The sequence below is a fragment of the Trichosurus vulpecula genome, chromosome 3 (genome assembly GCF_011100635.1).
Source record: "Trichosurus vulpecula isolate mTriVul1 chromosome 3, mTriVul1.pri, whole genome shotgun sequence".
NCBI classification, from domain to species: Eukaryota; Metazoa; Chordata; class Mammalia; order Diprotodontia; family Phalangeridae; genus Trichosurus; species Trichosurus vulpecula.
In genome coordinates this window covers 206,081,792-206,102,741 of record NC_050575.1, presented here as the reverse complement: position 1 = coordinate 206,102,741, position 20,950 = coordinate 206,081,792, and the positions used below count along the sequence as shown (strand labels likewise).

The 20,950-nt window shown below is 44.3% G+C and overlaps 1 protein-coding gene across 1 annotated transcript in view; it reads left to right on the top strand.

The window, feature by feature from the left end:
• Positions 1 to 979: 979 nt before the first annotated feature.
• The window catches only part of LOC118844409 (metal transporter CNNM4-like), a 63,077-nt gene continuing 43,106 nt past the window's right edge, over positions 980 to 20,950 (top strand). Inside the window, 2 exon segments of the mRNA XM_036752288.1 lie at positions 980 to 1,431; positions 1,433 to 2,373. Of these exon segments, the coding sequence (XP_036608183.1) occupies positions 980 to 1,431; positions 1,433 to 2,373 (1,393 nt within the window).

Sequence of the window (20,950 nt, the reverse complement as noted above, 5' to 3'; positions counted from 1 at the left end):
AAATCCATCACCAGTGAAAATGTCCCAAGCAGGACATGAGAGTGTCTAGTTCCAGGAACAACAAAGTAGTCTGTGACACTGGATTGAAGATTATGTTGGGGGCTGGAGGTGGTGAGGGGGGAGGTTATGAAGTATAAGGTCTGGAAGGGGGGCAGGTTATGAAGACTTTGAACACCAAACACAGGATTTATATTTGATCTTGGAGATAGCAGAGCTACTGGAGTTTATTTGGTTTGTTTCCTTTTCGAGGAGGTTGTGTGTGACCTGGTCAGATTTGTGTTTTAGGAAGCTCAATTTAACAGCAAAGTGGAGAATGGGCTGGCCGGGGAGAGACTTTAGGCAGGGAAACTAGCCAGCAGGCTCTCGCAATGGTCCAGTATTGGACCTGATGACTTCTAAGGTCTCTCCCAGTTCTAGAGTTCTATGATCTTGGCATGATTCTACGGAGCAAATTAAAAGACGGAGGAGAGGGCGGGGTGCCAACCTGTCCCAGGTTCAAATTCTAACCTTGTCACTTACACCTGCGTGACCTTGGGCACTTCTCTCTGGGCCTCTCTCCCTTTCCTTATCTGTACAACGAGGGGGCATGACTAGATGACCTTTAATGTCCCTTTCACATCTCAACTTCAAAAATCATACGATCTCTGCCCAGGCCAGTTCCACCTTAAAAGCCCAGACCCCCCTTAAACCAGGGCAATAGGTGCCGGCAACTCCGAAGGGAGGGAAGAGAAGAAGGAAGGAGGAAGGGGTTTAAGGAGGCGGTGACATGCAAATGAAGTAGGCGTGGCTCCCGGCGGAGGGGGCGTGGGACCGGGTGTGTGTCTATGGCCCTGGGGGGGCGGGCCGCCGGTGTGACGTCAGGCCCGCGGCCCGGGCAGTTGGCTCGGCGGCAGCGGAGCAGCAGGAGCGGCGGCGCTGAGCGGGGCCGCGCGGCGGGGGGCTGGTGGCCCTGGGGCGCGGCGGCGGCGGCAGGAGCAACATGGCGCCGGGCAGCGGGGGCGGGGGCCTGGGCCCGGGCCCGGCTGGAGGACGGGCCCGAGGGCGCCTCCTCCTGGCGGCGCTGGGACTGCTGCTATGGGTCCGGGGTACCTGGGGCCAGGAAGAGCCCAAAATCTTGGGCATGAGGCTGATAGGCTGCAACAAGACGTGCGGGACCAACGCCGAGGGCATCCTCTTCGTCTCCGAGGGCAGCCAGGTGAGGCTGAGGTTGTATGGCCTCAACCTGGACACCTTAAGCCATAGCCACATCACCTTCACTGAGCTGGAGACCATGCAGGAAGTCCACCAATCCAACTTCTGCGTCGGGGTCACCAAGGACCTGAGGGTCCGCCAGCTAGTCAACCTTAGCGAAGACAACTCAAACGCATTGCTGATCATGGAAACCAAGTACCTAAGGAGGAGTGAGAATTCTAGACTTTATGGCCTGTGCACCTGGAGTGGGAGGAAAATGGATAAGGTGGCCCGGGAAGGACTCCTTGGTCTTCCTCATGGAGGAAGAGCATCAGTTACTGCCCCTCTGGCTGCACATTTTACTTATCATGGTGCTACTGGTGCTCTCTGGCATCTTCTCTGGCCTCAATCTAGGTCTCATGGCCTTGGATCCTATGGAGCTAAGGATCATACAGAATTGTGGCAAGGAGAAAGAGAGAAGGTATGCCCGAAAAATTGAGCCCATTCGAAGGAAGGGGAACTACCTTCTCTGTTCCCTGCTTCTGGGCAATGTGCTGGTCAACACTACCCTCACAATCCTTCTGGATAACCTACTTGGATCCGGAGTGGTGGCTGTGGCCTCCTCCACTATTGGTATTGTCATCTTTGGAGAGATTGTACCACAGGCAATATGCTCTCGGCATGGCCTGGCTGTGGGGGCCAGCACAATCAATGTCACTAAATTGTTTATGCTAATTACCTTCCCCTTAAGTTTTCCCATCAGCAAGGTTTTGGATTATGTTCTTGGTCAGGAGATTGGCACAGTCTACAACAGGGAAAAGCTCATGGAGATGCTGAAGGTGACTGAGCCATACAATGATCTGGTGAAGGAAGAACTCAATATGATCCAGGGTGCCCTGGAACTAAGGACCAAAACGGTGGAGGATATCATGACCCAGCTCCATGACTGTTTCATGATCAGAAGTGATGCTATCCTGGACTTTAACACCATGTCAGAGATTATGGAAAGTGGGTACACTCGCATCCCAGTGTTTGAGGATGAACAGTCCAATATTGTAGATATCCTCTATGTCAAGGATCTGGCCTTTGTGGACCCAGATGATTGCACTCCTCTGAAAACCATCACCCGCTTCTACAACCATCCAGTTCACTTTGTCTTCCATGACACCAAACTGGATGCCATGTTAGAGGAGTTCAAGAAGGGTAAGGCGTAGTGGTCTCTTAAGTCTATTTGTGGAATCTTGTTATGCCTGCTGTGATAGATTCTGTTTTTGTATATAGCCTGTGCTCTCTTCTCCATTACCTCCTGTTACTCTGAGAGATTGCCTATGGGGTGAACAAAAGCATTTAGGAGAATCTATCCCTCGTTTCATTACTTCAGGTGGTGGAATGGGGAGAGTTCCAAATCACATTTTGAGGGCTTTAAAAATTCAATGGAATGCAGGCAGATTATTCAATGTTTGGAATAGTAGTGTCATAGCTTCATAGGCTGAAGACATCAGCCTCTCTTCATTGCTCTGTACTTTTCCAACTCATCAGTTCTTGGCCACCTCTCAAGAGGCTGACTAGAAAGGCAGTAGGAGAGTTTTACTCACCAGTCCCAAACCTACTGCACACACATCCCCTTCCTTCCATCAAAGCTTTTATCCAGGCTCAAGCCACACGGTCAAGTCATTTATGGACTAGAACATATCCTAGGGTTCAGCAGCAAGGAGGCTGAAAGGGAAGAAAAAAAGCATTTTGGAGGAGATGAAAACAAAATTTTCACCTGAACCATGCAGGCTTTTTCTGAGGCTCCCTTTTGCAAACCACAATTGTCTCTGTTCCAGGTCTCATTTTTGATAGGTAGGGACCCCTCCTTTTGGACTCATTCCCTTTCCAGCCAGGCTAGCCATAGAGATATTGAATTGCACCCATTATCCTTGGAATGACTTCTGAACCTTAGTTTGGGACTGGGAGGGAGGTAGGACCCAGTAAGTTATTTCTGGAACATGGAATGGAGTCAAGTTGGGGAACTGACTGGATTGCTGGTGTCGGGCTAAAAAGAGGAGTAGCAGGAGTTGAAGATGACTGGGAAATACAGTTGGCTTTTAGGAGCTGGAGCTGGAGTGGTGGGTAGTACTCAGAATTATTTTGTTCTGTTTCTGAAGGGTGACACCCCTCCTTCTCCTGCCCGCCGTGGTGATTTCTTATAGATTTGCCTCTAAACTGGTTAAGTAATTTCTCCCATCCCCCACCTGCACCCCTGGCTGTCAGTCTACAAGCTTTTATTAAGTGATTACTGTCTACCAAGCCCTCCATAGACTCAGGATTCGAAGATAGGACAAAACAGCCCCTGCCTTCTAGGAGCTTACATTCTGTAGGAGACCACATGTAAATAATAATGTCCATAGGCTCCCAGTTTTCTAGCATTGAGAGTGCATTTCAGTCTTGGGGGATAGCCAAGAAAAAGGCATGGAGCGGGGAGGGAGATAGAATGTTTTGATTTTTTTTCCAGGAACAGCAAGGAGACCAGTAACACTGGATCTTAGAGTATGTGGAGGAGATGGAAGTGTAAGAAGACTAGAAAGGTAGGAAAGGGGCCAGGTTATAAAGAGCTTTCAAAGCCAGGATGCATTTTAGGTGGGACTTGAACCCAGCTAACTAGGTCTTCCCAACTCCAAGGATGTTCCTTTATATAGTTAGTCAGATTAAATCCACATATTGTGATGGAGGTTCCATAGTAGAATGGAAAGGGTTTGGAGTCAGAGGACCTGAGTTTGAATTTTGATTCTGCCACTGACTCTATGACTTGGCAATCCGCTTCATTTCCATGAACTTCTATAAAATGAAAGGGTTGGGCTAGGTGAGGAGTGGCCAAGCTTTTTTGTATGGCCTGTGAACTATTTTTACATTTTGAAATAAAGTTTCAAATAAAGTTATTGCATTTAAATATGTAAAAACTATTCTCAGCTCACAGGCCAAGAGCTAGATCCCGCCCTTGGGCTGTAGTTTGCCAACCCCTGGACTAGATGACCTCTATGGATCCATTATTTGTAATCTATAATCCTATGATAGGTTTGGCAGTTTAAAAGGTGACCAGCTAGGGAGAAACTGGGCCCACCCGCTGTAAACTGGGACATTGTCTTCCTGGAGGACCACTCTCTGGGAAGTAGGAGCCAGGGGGTGAAATTCATCCAAAAGAAACCAGCACATACTTAGGTGCTTCTGTTCACCTGTAGCCTGAGGAGAAACTTTTTTTGGGGGGGGGGTGTGGTACTTGATAACTCAGTCTTGCTGAGGTACACAAGCTTATCAGGATTTAGAATTGACCTAATACAGTTTTATATAGATGAAATGGCTAGAGAGATCAGCTGACTTCCCTGTTGTCCCACAGCTAGTAGGTAACAGCCAAGATTAGTACCCAGGTCTTCTGTAGTAAAGTGTCATCGCAATTAAATCACCAGTCAGTCAAAAAGCACCAAGTTACCTTTTTGTAATAATAACCTCCTCACCCCAGACCCAACCAAATGTCATGTTAGGCCAATGACCTTAAAAATTCTGTGGTGGTGTGTGGATTTCTTGCCTTTTCTGCTGATTTATTTTTTGGGCCCAACCTATGATTTTGTTGGTGTGCGAGGGAAATTCTTAGGGATGCAGTTTAGAACTTCCTCTGGACCTTATAGTCTTAGAGTGCTGCTTGCCCAAGGCTTTGTAGCCAGTATGTATCCAAGTAGGGACCTGAGCCCAGGTTTCCCTTACACTGAGACCTGTGCTCCAATCCACTATGTCCCACAGCCTCACAGGATTTAACTTTCTCTAAAACAGTTGCTAGACAATGATGCCCAGTGTTCTTTTTCCCCCACGCCTATCCCTCATTCAAGTCTTGGGACCACCTAGAGTCATGCACAAAACATTTTTTCACCTCTTTACATTCTAGACAAAGATTTGATCAGATTGGATCGGCCCTTATCACATTCTCCCCTGGCCCTTAGATTCCAAGGGACAGAATATGGGTACTTAACTCAAGCCCAGTTTGGTTAGTGAGAAAAATAGCAAATAGCTCTAAGCTCTAACCTCTTAAGGAAAATCCAATAACTTTTCCAGCCGCTGTCCCCCTTCCTCCCTGCCTCCAGGAAATAATCTCAATAGCTATAAAGCCAAAAATAAGCCAGATTTGTGCTCTCCAGAGCACTCTCTTTCTCTGCCCTAGATTCCCAATGACTCCTTCCCTAGGATCTACAGTGTTGCAAGCACAGTCTTGGAGGGTGATGGTAGCATAGTACCATAGTACAAAGAATGATAGGATCATAGATCTGAAGTTGGAAGAGGTCTTAGAGGTGGTCTAGTCCAACTTCCCAGTCTTACAGTTGAGAAAACTGAGGCCCAGACTGGTTAAGTAACTTGCCTATAGTCACAGGGGTATAAGTCCTTTCACCCCAGCCTCCTTTCTGCTGTACCAGGCAGTAGAAAGGCCAACTCTATCCCAGTAAAACATGATGCTATCATGTACATAAAGGAGGCAATCTCACTATCACTTCAGAAACTCTTCTAGCCCTCTGGAACTCTTTCAACCCAGTGAGGATATCGAAGGAGCTAAAACACCCAGGCTTTTTTCATCAGCAGCCAAAATAAGGGATAGGAATCCTATATAGAACAAAGTGGCCCTAAGATAGAAAGATTCAAGGGACCAGAAAGGAGGATGTGGCCACAGGGAAAGGCTGTAGCATCAAAGTTAGGAGGTCTCTCCAAGCATTCTGGAAATTTATTATGCTGAAGAAGCTTATAGCAGATTTTTCATGTAACTGCCAGGAGCTAAAAATACCTAGCCAGGCTGTAAGAGAAGAAGAGAAACTATTAGGAAGAAATATAGAGAGATATTTAGGGCCAGGGATGGAACAGTAGAACAGAGGCTTCTATCTCTGCTCCTCGGATTTGTCCTCTTTGTGCCTTAGTTTCTCTAGGCTGGGGTAAAAGAAGCCCCAGCAAGCAGAAGTTTTATAAGGCTTTACTAGTTAGTAATTAAGGGGCTGAGGTATGGATGTTGAGTTCAGTGTCTTAGAAACTGTTTTGAATTGGCTGGAAGAGCCTCCATTCTCTCTCTGTCATTCAGCAAACATTTATGTGCCTGTATTAGATGCTTGGAAAACAAAGACCGAAATGAAGCATTGCCTTCCCTTACCATCTATTGGGGGAAACAATATGTACGCATAAATATGGGAAGTAAATGGCAGGCCAATTTGTGGGGGAGGCGCTAGAAGCAGGGAAGAATAGCAAAAGGCTTTGTGTAGGAGATGGCACTTGGACTGAGTTTTGAAGGAAACTAGAGATTGTATAAGAGGCCTGTGATAGGTGAGGAAGTGAGTTCCAGGCACTACATCTTGGGACAATGGGAAGAAAGCGCACAAACATGTATTAAGCAAAAGACTGTCAATTTCACCTTTGCAACATCTCTCAAATATGTTCTCTTCTCTCCTCTGACACTATGACCATTTTAGTGCAGGCCCTCATCGAACACCTGGATTATTTCAATAGCCTGCTTGTGAGTATACCTTCCTCAAGTCTCTCTCCACTCCAACCCATCCTCCAACCAGCCATCAAAGTGGTTTTCCTAAAGTACAAGTCCAACCATATCAATCTCTTCCCCACCCCGCCCCGCAATAAACTCCAGTGGCTCCCTATTGCTTTCAGCATCAAGTACAAAATGCTCTATTTGGCATTCAAAATCCGTCATAACCTAGCCCCACCTGTTTTTTCCAGTCTTCTTATACTTATTCCCTGCCATGTACTCTTTGATCCAGTGATGCTAGCCTTCTGGCTATTTCACAAGCAAGATACTCCATCTCCCCACTCTGGGCATTTTCTCTGGCAGACCCCCATGCCTGGAATGCTCATTCTTCTCATCCCCATCTACTGGCTTCTTTGGCTTACTTTTAAGTCTCAACTAAAATCCCATCTCCTAGAGGAAACCTTTCCAGATCGCTGTTAGTTCTAGTGCCTTCTCTCTTTTGATTATTCCTTATTTGTCCTGAATACAATTTCTTTGTATATATTTGCTTACTTTTTGCCCAACCCCCCATCAGATTTGTGAGCTTCTTGAGGGCAGAGGCTTTCTTTTATCTCTTTCTGTATCCCCAGTACTTATCACACTGACTGAGTGACTGACAAACCCCAAGGAGCTTAAAAGAGGACATATCCAATCTTTCTTTCTAGAGCCTGGTTGAGTTCAGCAATCACCAGTTTCGGTTCTTGGAGGTTAGGTTTGCCTGCAGTGTTGTAGATTAGGAAGATTTAACTGCCACAGCCCAAATTGTGGGGTTTTTTTTCTGCCCCAGATAATATCCGGTCCTAGGCCGTGAGGGCACACCAGTGGAATGAACTCCTCCCCTTTGTGTAGGGAGAAGTCTGAAGCTCTAGATTCTCTTTAAAATCCACATTCCAACTTTTATCAAAGTCTGTTCTACCTCCTTTCCAATTTACTCCTGCCCCTCCCTGGCACTAACCCCGTCTTTTGACCATCTTATCTGCCTCCACCCACCCATCTAGTCTGGTGCTGGGTATAAACTTTGTGTCCCCAGCTCAGTTGTGCCATTGAATCACAATGTGACCTTGGACTTGTCTTTGCTCCTCTAGCTCAGCCTCTCCTTCTATAAAAAGTCAGAGTAAGTCAGATGGAAAGAAATGCCCACAAATATTATAAATACATACTGTTATCTTTTCAGTAGACAGTTTCACCTCAGTTTTCCCATTTGCTTTGGGATCTTGTCCCCTGACTTTTCTTCCATTAGCTGGCATTTTCTTCATAGGTATTTTGTCTAGACCTATACCAGAGCTGCCGTACAAGTCTGTAACGTTCTTCATTGGTCTGTGATTTGATCTCTAGGAAAAGTTGCTTTGAAGCAGATTTATCTGAGAAGATCTTAGGACCTACCTCCTCTTGGATAATTCTCCTGGAACACAGGGCAGAGGCTGCAGCTCTGAGCAGCCAACATGTGTCAAACAAATGTCCTCTTTTTTAGCATCAAGCCTATGGGACAGTGGTGGGGGTGGGGTGGGGTGGCCAAATAGGCACTTTGAAGTATGAAAGTAGTACATCAGCCTCCCTTGATCATTGGGAATCAGATGCAGCTTATTTATCAGCATGTCCAGGGCAAGGAAGAACAGTTGGCAGATGTGTGAATCTTTCATTTACATTTTGGTCCCAATCTATTATTTAAGTAAAGGATTTTGTCCTAAATTATAGACCTTTAGTAATTGATTTTTTCTTTTTACATTTTACAAGGATATTTGAACTTTATAAGTTTTATGCTTTCACATCAGGAAACTAAGTTCAATTTTTTTTCAAGTAATAGATAATAATACTTCTGATTAAGGTAAAAGGCCTTATATAATTACCTTTGAAATGAAAAGTGTACCCTCAGGCATTGTGAGGCAGTGGACTAGATGCTGAATTTGAAGTCAGAGAACCTGGAATCAAACCTCAGCTTTGTCACTTATTCCATGTGGCATCTTGGTCATTCTGTTTCATCTCTGGGCCTCAGTTTCCTCAAGGAAGGAGTTGGAATCAAAGGTTCTTAAGGTTCTTTCTAGCTCTGGATCTGCAAAACAGTAATTAAGCAAATTATCCTTTTCTAGGAGTATTAGAGGGGTGTGTGTGTGTGTGTGTGTGTGTGTGTGTGTATGTTTCACACAGGTCATGCCAGAAGTAGCTTTTGAACTCAGCTTGTCTGACTCGAGGTCTCACCCTCTCCTGGGTGCTGTAGTGCCTTTCACATTTGAAGATGATACTGCTTATTGTAGCTGACATCAGTATTGTGAAGCTGAGAGGCAGCCCCGAGGCATCTAGGCCTGCCTGGGTTCAGGCACTCCTTCTGACCCCTCCTAGCTGTGGCACTGTGGTGCTCCCCCGGCAACTTTTGAAGACTAGCTAGAAACTACAGAGCTGCTGCTCTGTATTGCTAAAAGGAGTTCCTACATGGGGATATATGCTAAAAATGCCTAGTAGTAGTAGTTGTTGTAGTAGCAACAGTAGCAGAAATAATAATTTACTAAGTGCCATTTTTTTCTGTGGCCCTATTGCTGAGAGAGGTAGCTAATTGGGTACAGTGGATAGAGTGCTTACTCTAGAATCTGGAAGCCCTGAATTCAAATCCATCCTCAGACATTTACTAGCTGTGTGACTCTGTGCAAGTCACTTGACCTCTGTCTCAATAACCTCCAGTATACAATAGTAGCATCTACTTCACTGAGGAACAAGTGAGATCGTATTTGTGAAGCACTTAACCCAGGCACAAAGGAAGCATAGAAATGCTGGCTATTGTTATTCTTGTCACATAGAGCTTGCTTTGGAACTCCTAAGGACCAAAACTGTAGAAAATCTTCTGTACGTCTCCTGTACTAGAACTCTGTTGGGTTTAAGATTGGATACCTTTTTCTGAGGCACACTCAGAAGCCCATCCAGAAAATCTTCTTGGTACCCCTGGACTCAGGACTGTCCTAGTTTAAATTCTGCCTCTGACTCTTACCTCTCTGACTTTGGACAAGTCGCTTAACTTCCTGGGTCTCAGTTTCTTCATTTGTAAAACTAGAGGGTTGTACAAGATGGCCTTCGATAACGTCCCTTGTAGCTATCTATGTAACCCTGAAAATTCAGATTTTCCATTATGAAATTCAGCACATCTGGTTCTTTAGCAAAATCAAAATAAGAAATAAACATGATACTTTTCCTATGTTTTTTACTGTAGCAGCTCTCTTGTAAAGAACAGGAGTCTAGTCCCAGGATATTTCCTATCTATTTCCTCTCTGAGTCATTGGGAAGAGCAAGGTGCTTTTTAAAGGCTGATGCTTTCTCCCCCATGTGCAATTAGGCAGTGGTCTTTAACATGTCCTAAGAAGAATAATGGTGGCCTCAGGGACCCTTTTAGAGGGTCCATCAGGTTAAAACTATTTTCATAATAATACTAAGATGTTTTAATTTCTAAAAATTTCCATTATGTGCCTATTCTGGGAATACAAAAAGAGGCAAATGATAGACTCTGCCCCCAAGGAGCTTGCAATCTAATGAGAGAGACAACATGCAAACCAATACAGACAAGCAAGCTTTATACAAGATAAATAGGAAATATTTGACAGAAGGAAGCCACTAGAATTAGGGCAGTTGGGAAAGGCTTCCTGTAGAAGATGGGGTTTTTTGGGTTTTTGTTCAGTCGTGTCTGACTCTTTTGGACCCCCTTTGGGGTTTTCTTGGCAAAGATAATAGAGTGGTTTACCATTTCCTTCTCCAGCTCATTTTGTGGATGAGGAAACTGAGGCCAACAGGGTTAAGTGACTTGGCCAGGTCACCAAGCTAGTAAGTTTCTGAGGCCAGATTTGAACTCAGAAAGATGAATTTTCCTGACTCCAGGCCTGGCACTCTTATTGTTTCCCCACTTAGTTGGGACTTAAAGGATGTCAGGGAGAACATTCCAGGTATGAGGGACAGCCAGAGAAAATGCCTGGAGCTGAGAGATGAGTGTCTTGTTCATGGAACCATCCAGGAGGCCAGCATGTCACTATATCAAAGAGTATGTGTTGGAGAGTAAGGGGTAAGAAGACTGGAAAGGCAGGAAGGGACTAGGTTATGCGAGGCTTTGAATGTCAGATGAAGCATTTTTTATTTGATCCTAGAAGTGATAGGGAGCTACTGGAGTTTATTGAGTAGGGGGATGACTTGGTTAGACAGGCACTTTAAGAAAGTCACTGATGGCTGAATGTAGTAGGTTTATTGTTTCCTGGGGAACTTATACAGGTAGGGGTAGAGGTGGGAGCCTTCTTTCTCCTTTTCCCTCTAACATACACACATTTGACATTTTCTTCTGGCTAAGACAGATTATATTAACATCAAGAAGAGAAGTCAAGAGGGATATAAATTGCCTTAGGGACATGTATATAGATGAAGAAGGATAGTACCAACAAATTGGGAAAATGGGAGATTCTAATAATGATAAGACATTTAATGAGTGCCCACATGGCATAGTGAGTAAGAGAGTTCACTTCAAAGCCTTGCTGGACCTATGACTTTAAGCCAGTCCCTTAGCCTCTCAGGGCTCTAGGGAACTTCCTAAGACTAGGAGACAGAAGGTGCTTTTTACCGGAAGAGGGAATTTCTCCTGAGAGGGCCCTAGGTCAGTGAAATCACAGGTCTAGTCACTGTCTTTATGTGTAAGGCACTGTATTCAGCACTGGGAATACAAAGAAAAAAAGTCATAGCTGCGCTCAAGGAGCTTAGATTCTGCTGAGACCACTGGTATAAGAGTAAACACAAGATTATCTTGAGAAGAAAGAGAATTCTAATAGTCATGGGAGAGGTCAAGAAGGCTTCAGGGAGCTGAGCCTTGAAGGAAGATGAGGATTCAGAGAATTCCAGCTGAAGAAGGGGAGTATATTCTGGGTATGGGGAATTGGTTATGCCAAGAGTCAGAGGGGAGGAGGTAGAGTCTCAAATTTCAAATCTCATCTGGTAGTGCAGCTGAACTAGAATGAATAATGTGAAATAAAGCTGGAAGAGGAGCTTAGAGCCATTTGTGAATGGCCTTCAGAGCCAGACTCAGAACTTGTCTTTATCCTAGGGGTGAGGGGATGCTGCTGAAGGTTTTTGAGCAGAGGACTTACAGATCTGTGTTTTAGCCATACTTCTTTGGTACCTGTAAAATGGATTAGAGGGGAAAGCCCATTAGGAGGCTATTGTAAGAGTCACAGGGAGAGCTATTAGAGGGTGGTGGCTATGTGAGTAGTGAGAAGGAAGCTGATATGAAATATTGTGGAGCCAAATGAACAGGACTTGGCAGTTGATTGACTTTGGTGGGGATAAAAGAGAGGGAAGGGCCTGCGAAAAGTTTTATGGGACAGTTGAACCTCAGGATTTGTTTGCTTTAACAGGGAAGGCGTTGGGTTTTTTTGAGTTGTTGGCAGCCACCTCCTACTAGGCTGCTTCTCAGACACTACCCAGGAGGCCAGGCCCTTCTGTTCAGTATTTCCTCTAGGCAGGGCTGTGCTGATTCTCCTTCAGGAGCTTTTGAAATCTGTTCCTCTCATTTCTTTTGGGGGCTTCCTAGACCTCTCCTTAGCAGAGCAATGAAGCACCAGATACCTCGCAGGGATGATGATAGTAATAGATAGTAATAATAAGGCACTTTAAGGTGTATATAGTTCTTTATATCTGTTGTCTCATTTGAGCCGTACCACAACCCTACATAGGTTAGCATATAGCTACATAGATAGCACTACAAGTAGTATTATCCCCATTTGAAGGAATCGAGATGGCCAGCAGGTATTGGAGACTGGGTTCAAGCAAGGCATCTCCTGACTTCAGGTCCATCACACTTTCCATCATACCACACTACCTCCTGGAGTCTGAGATTTGTAACCTTCTTTCTTACTTGCTCACCGATGTTCATCTTGTATAACTTGGTGGGCTGAATTCATCGGGGGAAGAAATTAGTCCCTAGAACTATAATCTGCTTTTTTACCACCTCTCGCTTCCTTTTTTTAGGAGAGTGAGAATCCTCACCATCACCATTTTCAGCTGCATACTTAAATTTGTGAGATTCTTCACATTTGCCTTATAAAACTTGACGGATACTCATCTTGTGTCTTAGTTTTCCCTTTATTTAATGCCCAAGTGTACCATAACATCCCATTTATAAAATATTTTTTAGTTAGAGCACTCCCATTTTTAAAGGGACTATGCTATAGTAATCAATATGACCTAGTTAGTAGAGTGCTGGGCTAGAGTCACATCTAAATCCATCATGGATCCTCTGTGATCTTGGTAGATTTTACATTGGTTCTCTAGACTCCTTCACTGAGAAATAGACTCTTTCCAGCCTCCAGGTTGTAGGGAATGTAGGGAGTTGTAGAACTCAGTGTACTCCTTCAAAGAGAAGTTCTACACACTTTCTGTGGTTTATCACCATAGACTGTGGGGCCAAAAACTGTTGAAGTTTATGGCCAGGTGTACTGTTTTGTGGAGATTCAGTCTTATGACACATCTTGTAGGTTCAGGAGTCCCCTTGGTTTACAATCAGACCATGACCTAGGCAGGCAGCTTACTTGTCAGACTGGTTTCCCAATTCCCCTGGAAAGCCTTTGGCCATCCTTGAGCCTGTTTGTGACTGCCCAGGGACCTGGAGACTGCTAGGGCCTTGGGCATTGTCTCGGAGAGAATATGCTGAGTGAAATAGAAAGTTCTGAAAGTCTCATGCTTCTTCCGTATACTGGGAGACTAGCAATAATAGTCCTAGCCTCCAACCCGTCCTCAGCTGTCTTGCAGAACCTTGGGAAATTCTAAAAGAATATTTCAGACTGGGACTAACATTTCTTTACAGATCAGACTTGTGATTTCATTGGCACAGGGAACTCCCAGTGAAAAAACTCATCCTCCCAGTGCAGATTTACAACTGGTAGAATTTATAGTATCAGAAAGTTGCCTGCATCATCAAAAGGTAAAGTGATTTGCCCAAGGCCATTAGGTATATGTCAGGTAGGACTTGAACCCAGGTCCTTCTGACTTCAAAGCTGGCTATTGATCCATTGCTCATGAAATCTTGAAATATTGTGAGGTCTCTGCATCAACACCACCACAAACTATTGGATGGGGACAAAAAATGATTAGCATCCAACCTAAACACAAAACCTCTCACCAGAGGATTGTTCAAAGTAGTCATTCACTGATTTTATCTTTCTGAAATGTCCAATGGTTTGTTGTTTATCACCTTGATAGAGAAGGAGACTTGGACTGAATTTCTTTGCCATTAAGAAGGGTGGAATGAATGGTACTAATATCTTTCCTTTGTTTCAGAAGTGACCAATTTCCTTTAGAATTAGGAAGGTGGTGTTTGTCCTTTTTCAAAGACGACCAGTGACATCATGGGTGATATCTTGACTTGCCCATGAATTGGATTTAAGTTGAGGCAGAGTTGTGCAAAATCTTCAGACTCACTGTCTCTTCCGGAGTCATCGAAGTCCAGTGGCAGGACAAAAGTCAAGACAACTGGTGACGGTCCTGGATGCAGATGGCTATTGGAACAAGTTGTTCTCATCTGCTCATTTCACCAGGGGAAATCTTCACATGCTTGGGGTAGACATTCATCTAACTCACTTGTGGGTTTGAGGCCTGTTGGTTACCTTCAACCTGGTTTAGCCCATCTGCCAAGACAGTTTTACCAGGGCGTGTCCATTGTACGTGCTAGAGCTCCTTAGAGCCACATGTGAGAGTTGGGTGAAAGGTAGACACCAAGAATGGATGAGCAGCCCTGGAAAGGTCTTGGTAAGCCCTCACCTCAGAGGTGGGTGCTAGACCTTGAAGACCCCATACAGCCTATTGGGAAAGTCCCAATGTTTGAATACATCCTCAAATACTTGCTAGCTGAGTGACCATCAGCAAATCACTTAACCTCTCTGAGCCTGTTTCCTCATCTATAAAATGGGGCTGCTACTTGTACCAGCCATTTCATCTCCAGTAAGGTCTTACTTGATTACTTACAGTAAGATTATGTGGTACTGAAAAGCCATGTCAGTGGAACATGACCTCTGTAGGAAGAATTCTAACATAGGTCCAGGGGTTAACTGTTTGAGTTTGCAGAGTTTAATGAAGCTGCCTGGAGTGGATACAAGGTGATTATTTTGCTTGGCCACTGTGGCATTTGAAGACTAGAGGCAACATCAGTATTGAATTGATAGAGTACTTGTGGGGAAAGCACTTTATAGAGTGCAAGTGTGAGCTCTTGCTGTTTATTCTTACTGTTAAATCAGGGGAGGGCCACAGACACAACTTCTGGAAGACAGCAAAGCCTTTGGTCCTATGGTCCTTTCCTAGGCGGGATGATAAAGCCTGGCTTGTTTTCTTTTCCACTGTACAGCTTTGCCCTGTAGCTGCTTGTTATCTAATGGCAACAAGTATCAGCTTGGAATATCTGTGGTCTAGTCCCTCAGGTCACTGTTGCTGATTTGGATGATGATATAGAAGGCAGAGTTAAATTTTCAGATAACACAAAGCTGGGAGAGGTGCCTAATGTAATAGATGATAGAAGCAAGATTCATGGTAATGGATTGGACCATGATCTGTGAATCCATGATCATTTATGAGCCTAGTGAGATGAAATTTAGTGGGCACAAATGTCTGTGGCATTTAGCTTCGAAGGTCAATTGCACAAGTAGGAAGCAGTTTATGTGACAAAGATCTGGGTTATTAGTTGCTATAAGCATGATAGGAGCTATTGACAGACAGAATAATACTTTAAGAAGCTGTGATTTCATTAGTGAGGATACTTTTTTCACCAGTGCAGATTGCAACTCCTTTATAATTTAATAGCTTACCTTTAAGAGTTGCCTTTGAGGCTCAGCCTGTAATCTCTATTTCCCTGAGTGGCTGAGGATGGCAGATCTCTTGAATTCAGGAGTTCTGAGCCACAGTGGGCTATGTTGATTGGGTGCCTGCACCAAATTTGGCATTAATATAGGGAGCCCCCCAGAAGCGGGGGCACCACCAGGCTGTCTGTGCAGGGGTAAACCATTCCAGGTCAGAAGTATAGCAGGTCAAAGTGGGATTGGGCCAGTAAATAGTTCCTTCTCTTCCAGCCTGGGCAAGATAGGGAGACCCAGTCTTTAAAAAAAAGTTGCTCAACACTGATACCAAACTGGTAATGAGCCATTGCAAAGTTAACCGGGTTGGTCCTTGGATCAGCAGATATCTGGCCTAGGCTCTGCTGCTGACCTGGCTGTCAAGAACCCAGTGTCATCTTTCTATCTTGGTGAGTCAGGCATCATTGAAGAACGTTAGTGGAGGAACAGTGTTGTATAACAATAAAGATGGGGTAAGGTGTAATATAGTAATAAAAAGGTGAGTGTTGGACTAGCTAGCCTTATATTATGTTGGAACATTGTGCTCATTTCTGGGCACCACCCTGAACATCTGGTTAAAGTGTGTTCAGAGTAAGGCACCTAGTATGGTGAGGGACCAGGAACCCATGTTCTTTGGAAAAAAGAAGAAAACACTGAAGGAATTGAGAATATTTAGTACGGGAAAGAGAATGCCATTAAGTGCTGGACCACAGAGCCATTTAACATGCTCACTCTTGGGAAATCATGCATTGGTCATAGTAAGTTCATAGGTATGCCATACATGGAGATCTAGAAGGGCCTTTAGGGTTCATGTAGTCCAGCCCTGCCCCTCCCCACTCTATAGAGAAGTCCAAGGCCACTGCAGAGAGACTCCAAGAATTCCCATTTGAGCCTTTCCAGAGAAACCCCAACTCAGGGTTTTCCATTTATCTTGAGTTTTTGTAGAGCAGTTTGTCTAGATTGTCCCCTTCCCCCTTTCCTCCATTACATTCTATTTTCTGTTGTATTTATCTATGTACATGTCTTCATCCCCCAGAAGAATAGAAGTTTCTTAAAGGCAGGGACCATCTCACTTGTATCTTTAACACCTAGTCCAGTTCCTTGCATAAAATAGGCACATTATATGTTTGTCCAATTTAATACACTTAGTACATATTTGTATCACGAAGAATGAATGATAGCAACCTTGAAATATTTCACACCAAGCAAGAATGCCAGAAGAAGGAACCTTAGAGTTCCTTAGAACCTTAGAGTTCATCTTCCCAACCTGCTTATTCTCTAATGAGTAAATGCCCTCAGAGCTGTAACATTGAAGTAAACTTGTTCTGTGTTGCTTCAGCTCCCTACAGTTTTTTGTTGTTACATGGGGAATGATCATGTTGGTCTGTTCACTTTAGGAATTCACACCAGAAACAAAAGGTATTTGGTGTGAGATTAGATGGGGCATCTGGTAGGGATTTCTGCAAGTCCTGGGAGATTGGATCAATGGCTTTCAAGAGTGTTTCTAACTCATTGTGAGAAAAGACTAAAGATGCTAAAAGATTAAGATAGAATGAAGAGCCCAATCCCAAGTGAAAAATGGCAACTGAAGTTTTTTAGGGTAGCCACAAAAAAAAAAATGGTAGTGCTGGCTATATTCACAGTTAAGTATAGTATTACAAACTCGGTGATGAATAAGTGATATCTAGGCCTATGGCTGTGTTCTCTCTGAGCACTGAGACCTGTTTACCTCACTATGGATGTAGCAACTCCCTTTCTCCTTTTGGGGGAAATGCTATTCTAAGGTAATAGAAAGGACATAGCAAGACAATAGCATCTTGTTCACTTTCTCCATCTGTGTACTTTGATATTTGATCTTTTTCTGTGGTGTAGGAGAAAGTGCTGAACTTTGAGTCAGAGGACCTGGGTTCAAATCCCAGCCCTTCCACTCATATGACTTGTGTGACCCCATAGAAGTTGTCACATTCCTCTGGTTTCTTTCTTTCTGTAAAACAAGGCCGGTGGACTAAATGGCCTTTGCAGTTCCTTCCAGGTCTGAACTGATTATACTCTGATCCTCTGTGAGTACTGCCTCCAGTAGTGCAGCTTATAACCCATTCAGGCCTGCCTGGTTTGTGCTATTCTTCTTTCCCCTCATAAATCCACCACAAGGAGTCCACCCAAACTGCTGGGGACCTTCCTGGAGATGTTTGAACAGTGCTTGGATACCTGTGGTGCATACTGGCTATCCACAGGTTTTTCCTCACTCTCCCTACATGACTCCTCATTCAGTTTCTCCTTCTGCACAAAATAACAAAAGCTCATTTTACTTAGGACATAAATAGCCCCTTCGCTCAGGCTGGCAGCCACTTTACCAACAACCTCTATTTTCTGATTTTGCTCACCTTCTGCATTGCAAAAGGAAGAGGTTGCTTGTAGCAATACCCATTTTGGGCTGAGGAGGCTAACCAGAATGAGATTAAAATTCAAGTTTTAGAAACTACAAGCTTCAAAGGATTATAAATTAGCCTGCAGAATTGTTTTTATCTATTGATCACCAGCAAATATTTGAATATCTACTTTCCTTTTGTTGGTATATATGCTTTAGGAGTTTAAGAGATTATATTCTTGCCAGAAACCAGCAGAAATTTGGGGTTGTAGTTGTAAATTCTCCAGGCACTACTTTCTTGGGAGCTCTCCCCTGATTTTTCCTTTCCTACTTTCCTGGTAGGTAGCTGGGAGTTGGGCCAGACGCCCCGTTGGAGGACAGGCAGGAGCAGAGGCCTGTCTCACAGTAGTAACTTAAAGTAGCAGCAAGGGCTGGTGCCACCCTCCTCCTTCCCCCCCACCCCCATTTGAACACACTTTCTTCCCTACTTGGTCCCAGAATGGCAGCCTCCTTGTTTTCTTGGGAGGGTGGGGATGAAGAGAAGGAAGAGAGCTGGAGGGAAAGGGGTGCGGCCCAGTCTTGCATCAGTGCAGGGAATGGTTTGAAACATAGTGCAAAAGAACTCTGGATCCTTAGGGTTTCCTCCAGAGGAGTTAGTCTGGTTTTCCTTTCCCCTAAGGGTTTATTTATGGGTTATAAGAAAAAAATGAAAGAAGGTCAGGCAGGCTTCTGGAGAGCCCCAGGCTCTGGCTAGATTTCAATTAAAATAGTTCCCCACTGTACATACTATAAACCTTGTCATCACCTAACCACTTTCCCTTAGAATCAGAGCACTTTTCTGAGGGACTGCCTCTTGGGCTCCGGATGTTTCTGGGAGGAGTGCCCCTACCCCTAATCCCAGCATCTGTCTGAGTTTCCTTGGAAGAACTAACATTCAGAATCAGGCTGTGCTCCCATCCCTGTATTCTCCCTAGATAGTCCAAAGTCTTATGGTCTCGTATTACTGAAGATTTGCTTTAATAGAAAATGTTTAGGATATACCCCAATAATCTCATTCTTTCTCAGGGATTTTTGCTGTCTTTTGCTGTCTAAAGCAGTTTTCTTTCCTAAAAGTTCTCATTCTATACATCCTTTCAAGAAAAGAAAATTTACTTTGAACAAGGCTCTGTAGGAGGAGTATCCATTGTCAGGTCATTCAGGCTAATTGTTGGTTTAGGAATTGTGGTCCGATTTGTCCTTCAGAGTGCTTATCCAGCCCCCCTATTGACAGACATGGGGCGTGGACCTGATCACATCTAGATTTTCCCCAGGCTTGATTTCCTTTGGTATTAAATACTAGTTGTGGCACCAACTTTTGTGCCTGTAGTTAGTTACTAACTTGTGAGCCAAGCTTTAAAAGCCTTGGGAGGGGGGAGGGGGATGAGGGGTGTGTATGATAATAATAGGAATTTACATTTGTATAGGTTTATCTAGCCTTCTGTGGCCACCACCTGGAGTAGGAAGGCGGGTGGTGAAAGTGGTATTAGTTTCCTTTGTCCTAAGTATAAACCGAGGTTTGGGGAGTTCAAGTGACTTGCCCAACGTCACCCAGCCAGTCAGTATCCCAGGTGGTCTTGGATGCTAGGCTACCAGGTCCAGTGCTCTATCCATTACACACACTGGCTAAAACAAAAGGCCACAACAAAGGAAACGTTGCCTTGTGAAATTCAACTCAATTCGACTGAGTTGGCACTGTATAGAGATGCAAAGACAAAAATAAATGGTATCTACCATCAGGGAGCTTTCTGGAGGGAGACAGCACATACAAGCTAGGGACAGAATTGGGTAAGGAAGGAATCCAGGTATTCTAGGAGGAAAAATCTGAAGAGGGAAAGAGAACCAACAACTGGGATCAGCCTGATCTGAGCCTTGAAGGAAGAGAATTCCAAAAGTTGGAGATGGGCATGTATTCCAAGCATGGGGGGACAGCACTGAGCTCAGTGCTCAGAAGTGACAATTGCAGCATCGAGTTCAGGGTACGCTAACTGTCCTACCTGTTGTATGGAGACAGAAGCTGGAGAAGAAGGGGGATAGCCGGGTCATGGTGGGGTTGCTGAGGGTCAAGCTGAGACATTTCTCTTGTGTCCTGGAGGCAATGAGGGAGCCCAGCTGTGAATGAACTGGTCTGATCTGTGCATCTCTTTGTGTTTGTGTGTTTCTGTTTCTGAGTTGTCCAGCATGTTGCTCTCTTGATGCTTGTTTTCCATTTTCTATTGGTGTGTCTGTATCTGAGTATGTTTCTGTCTTTCCCTTCTTATCCCTCTCTGTGTGTCTCTCTCTCCTTTGGAATTTCTTGTCTTTCCCTTAACTGGCTATAACATAGAACCAAGTATGTATTAAAATATAGATTGTTTTATGGGAAATAATTTTTTAAAAATAATATTTAATTTTCCCAATTACATGTAAAGACAATTTTTACATTCATTTACCAAAAAAAAAAAAATTTGAGTTCCAACTGAGTTTTTGCCATTTCCTTCTCCAGCTCATTTTACAGTTAAGAAAACTGAAGCCAACAGGGTTAAGTGACTTGCCCAGGGTCACACTGCTAGTAAGTATCTGAGGCCAGATTTGAACTCACAAAGATGAGTCTTCCTCACTCGAGGCCTGACACTCTATCCACTGCACCACCTAGCTGCCTAAGCCAGCCTGAATCTTTAATAGACAAATAAAAATAAAACAGACACCCCATCTTTGCTCTAGGTAGTGAGTTACTTTATTCCGCAAGACTCATTGGCTCTTGAGGAGCTGAGAGGGGCAGTCTCCTGTTAAAAAAGGCTTTCTGTCTTGAAACAACCAGCTTTTTCTTAATGTTTTCTCCAGACCCTTGGTTGGGGTGGGAGAGGCCTGCCCCCAGATTTCTTCGATGCTGGGCACACTTCTGGAGGGGTTGGTAACACTTTGGTTCTCTGGCCAGTTATAGTGTCCTGGCCTTTCCCCAACCTTTTATTACAGCTTTCCAGGCCCCCAGTAGACATGGTGGACCGACTTGGAGAATCTGAGCTTGGGGCTTGCCCT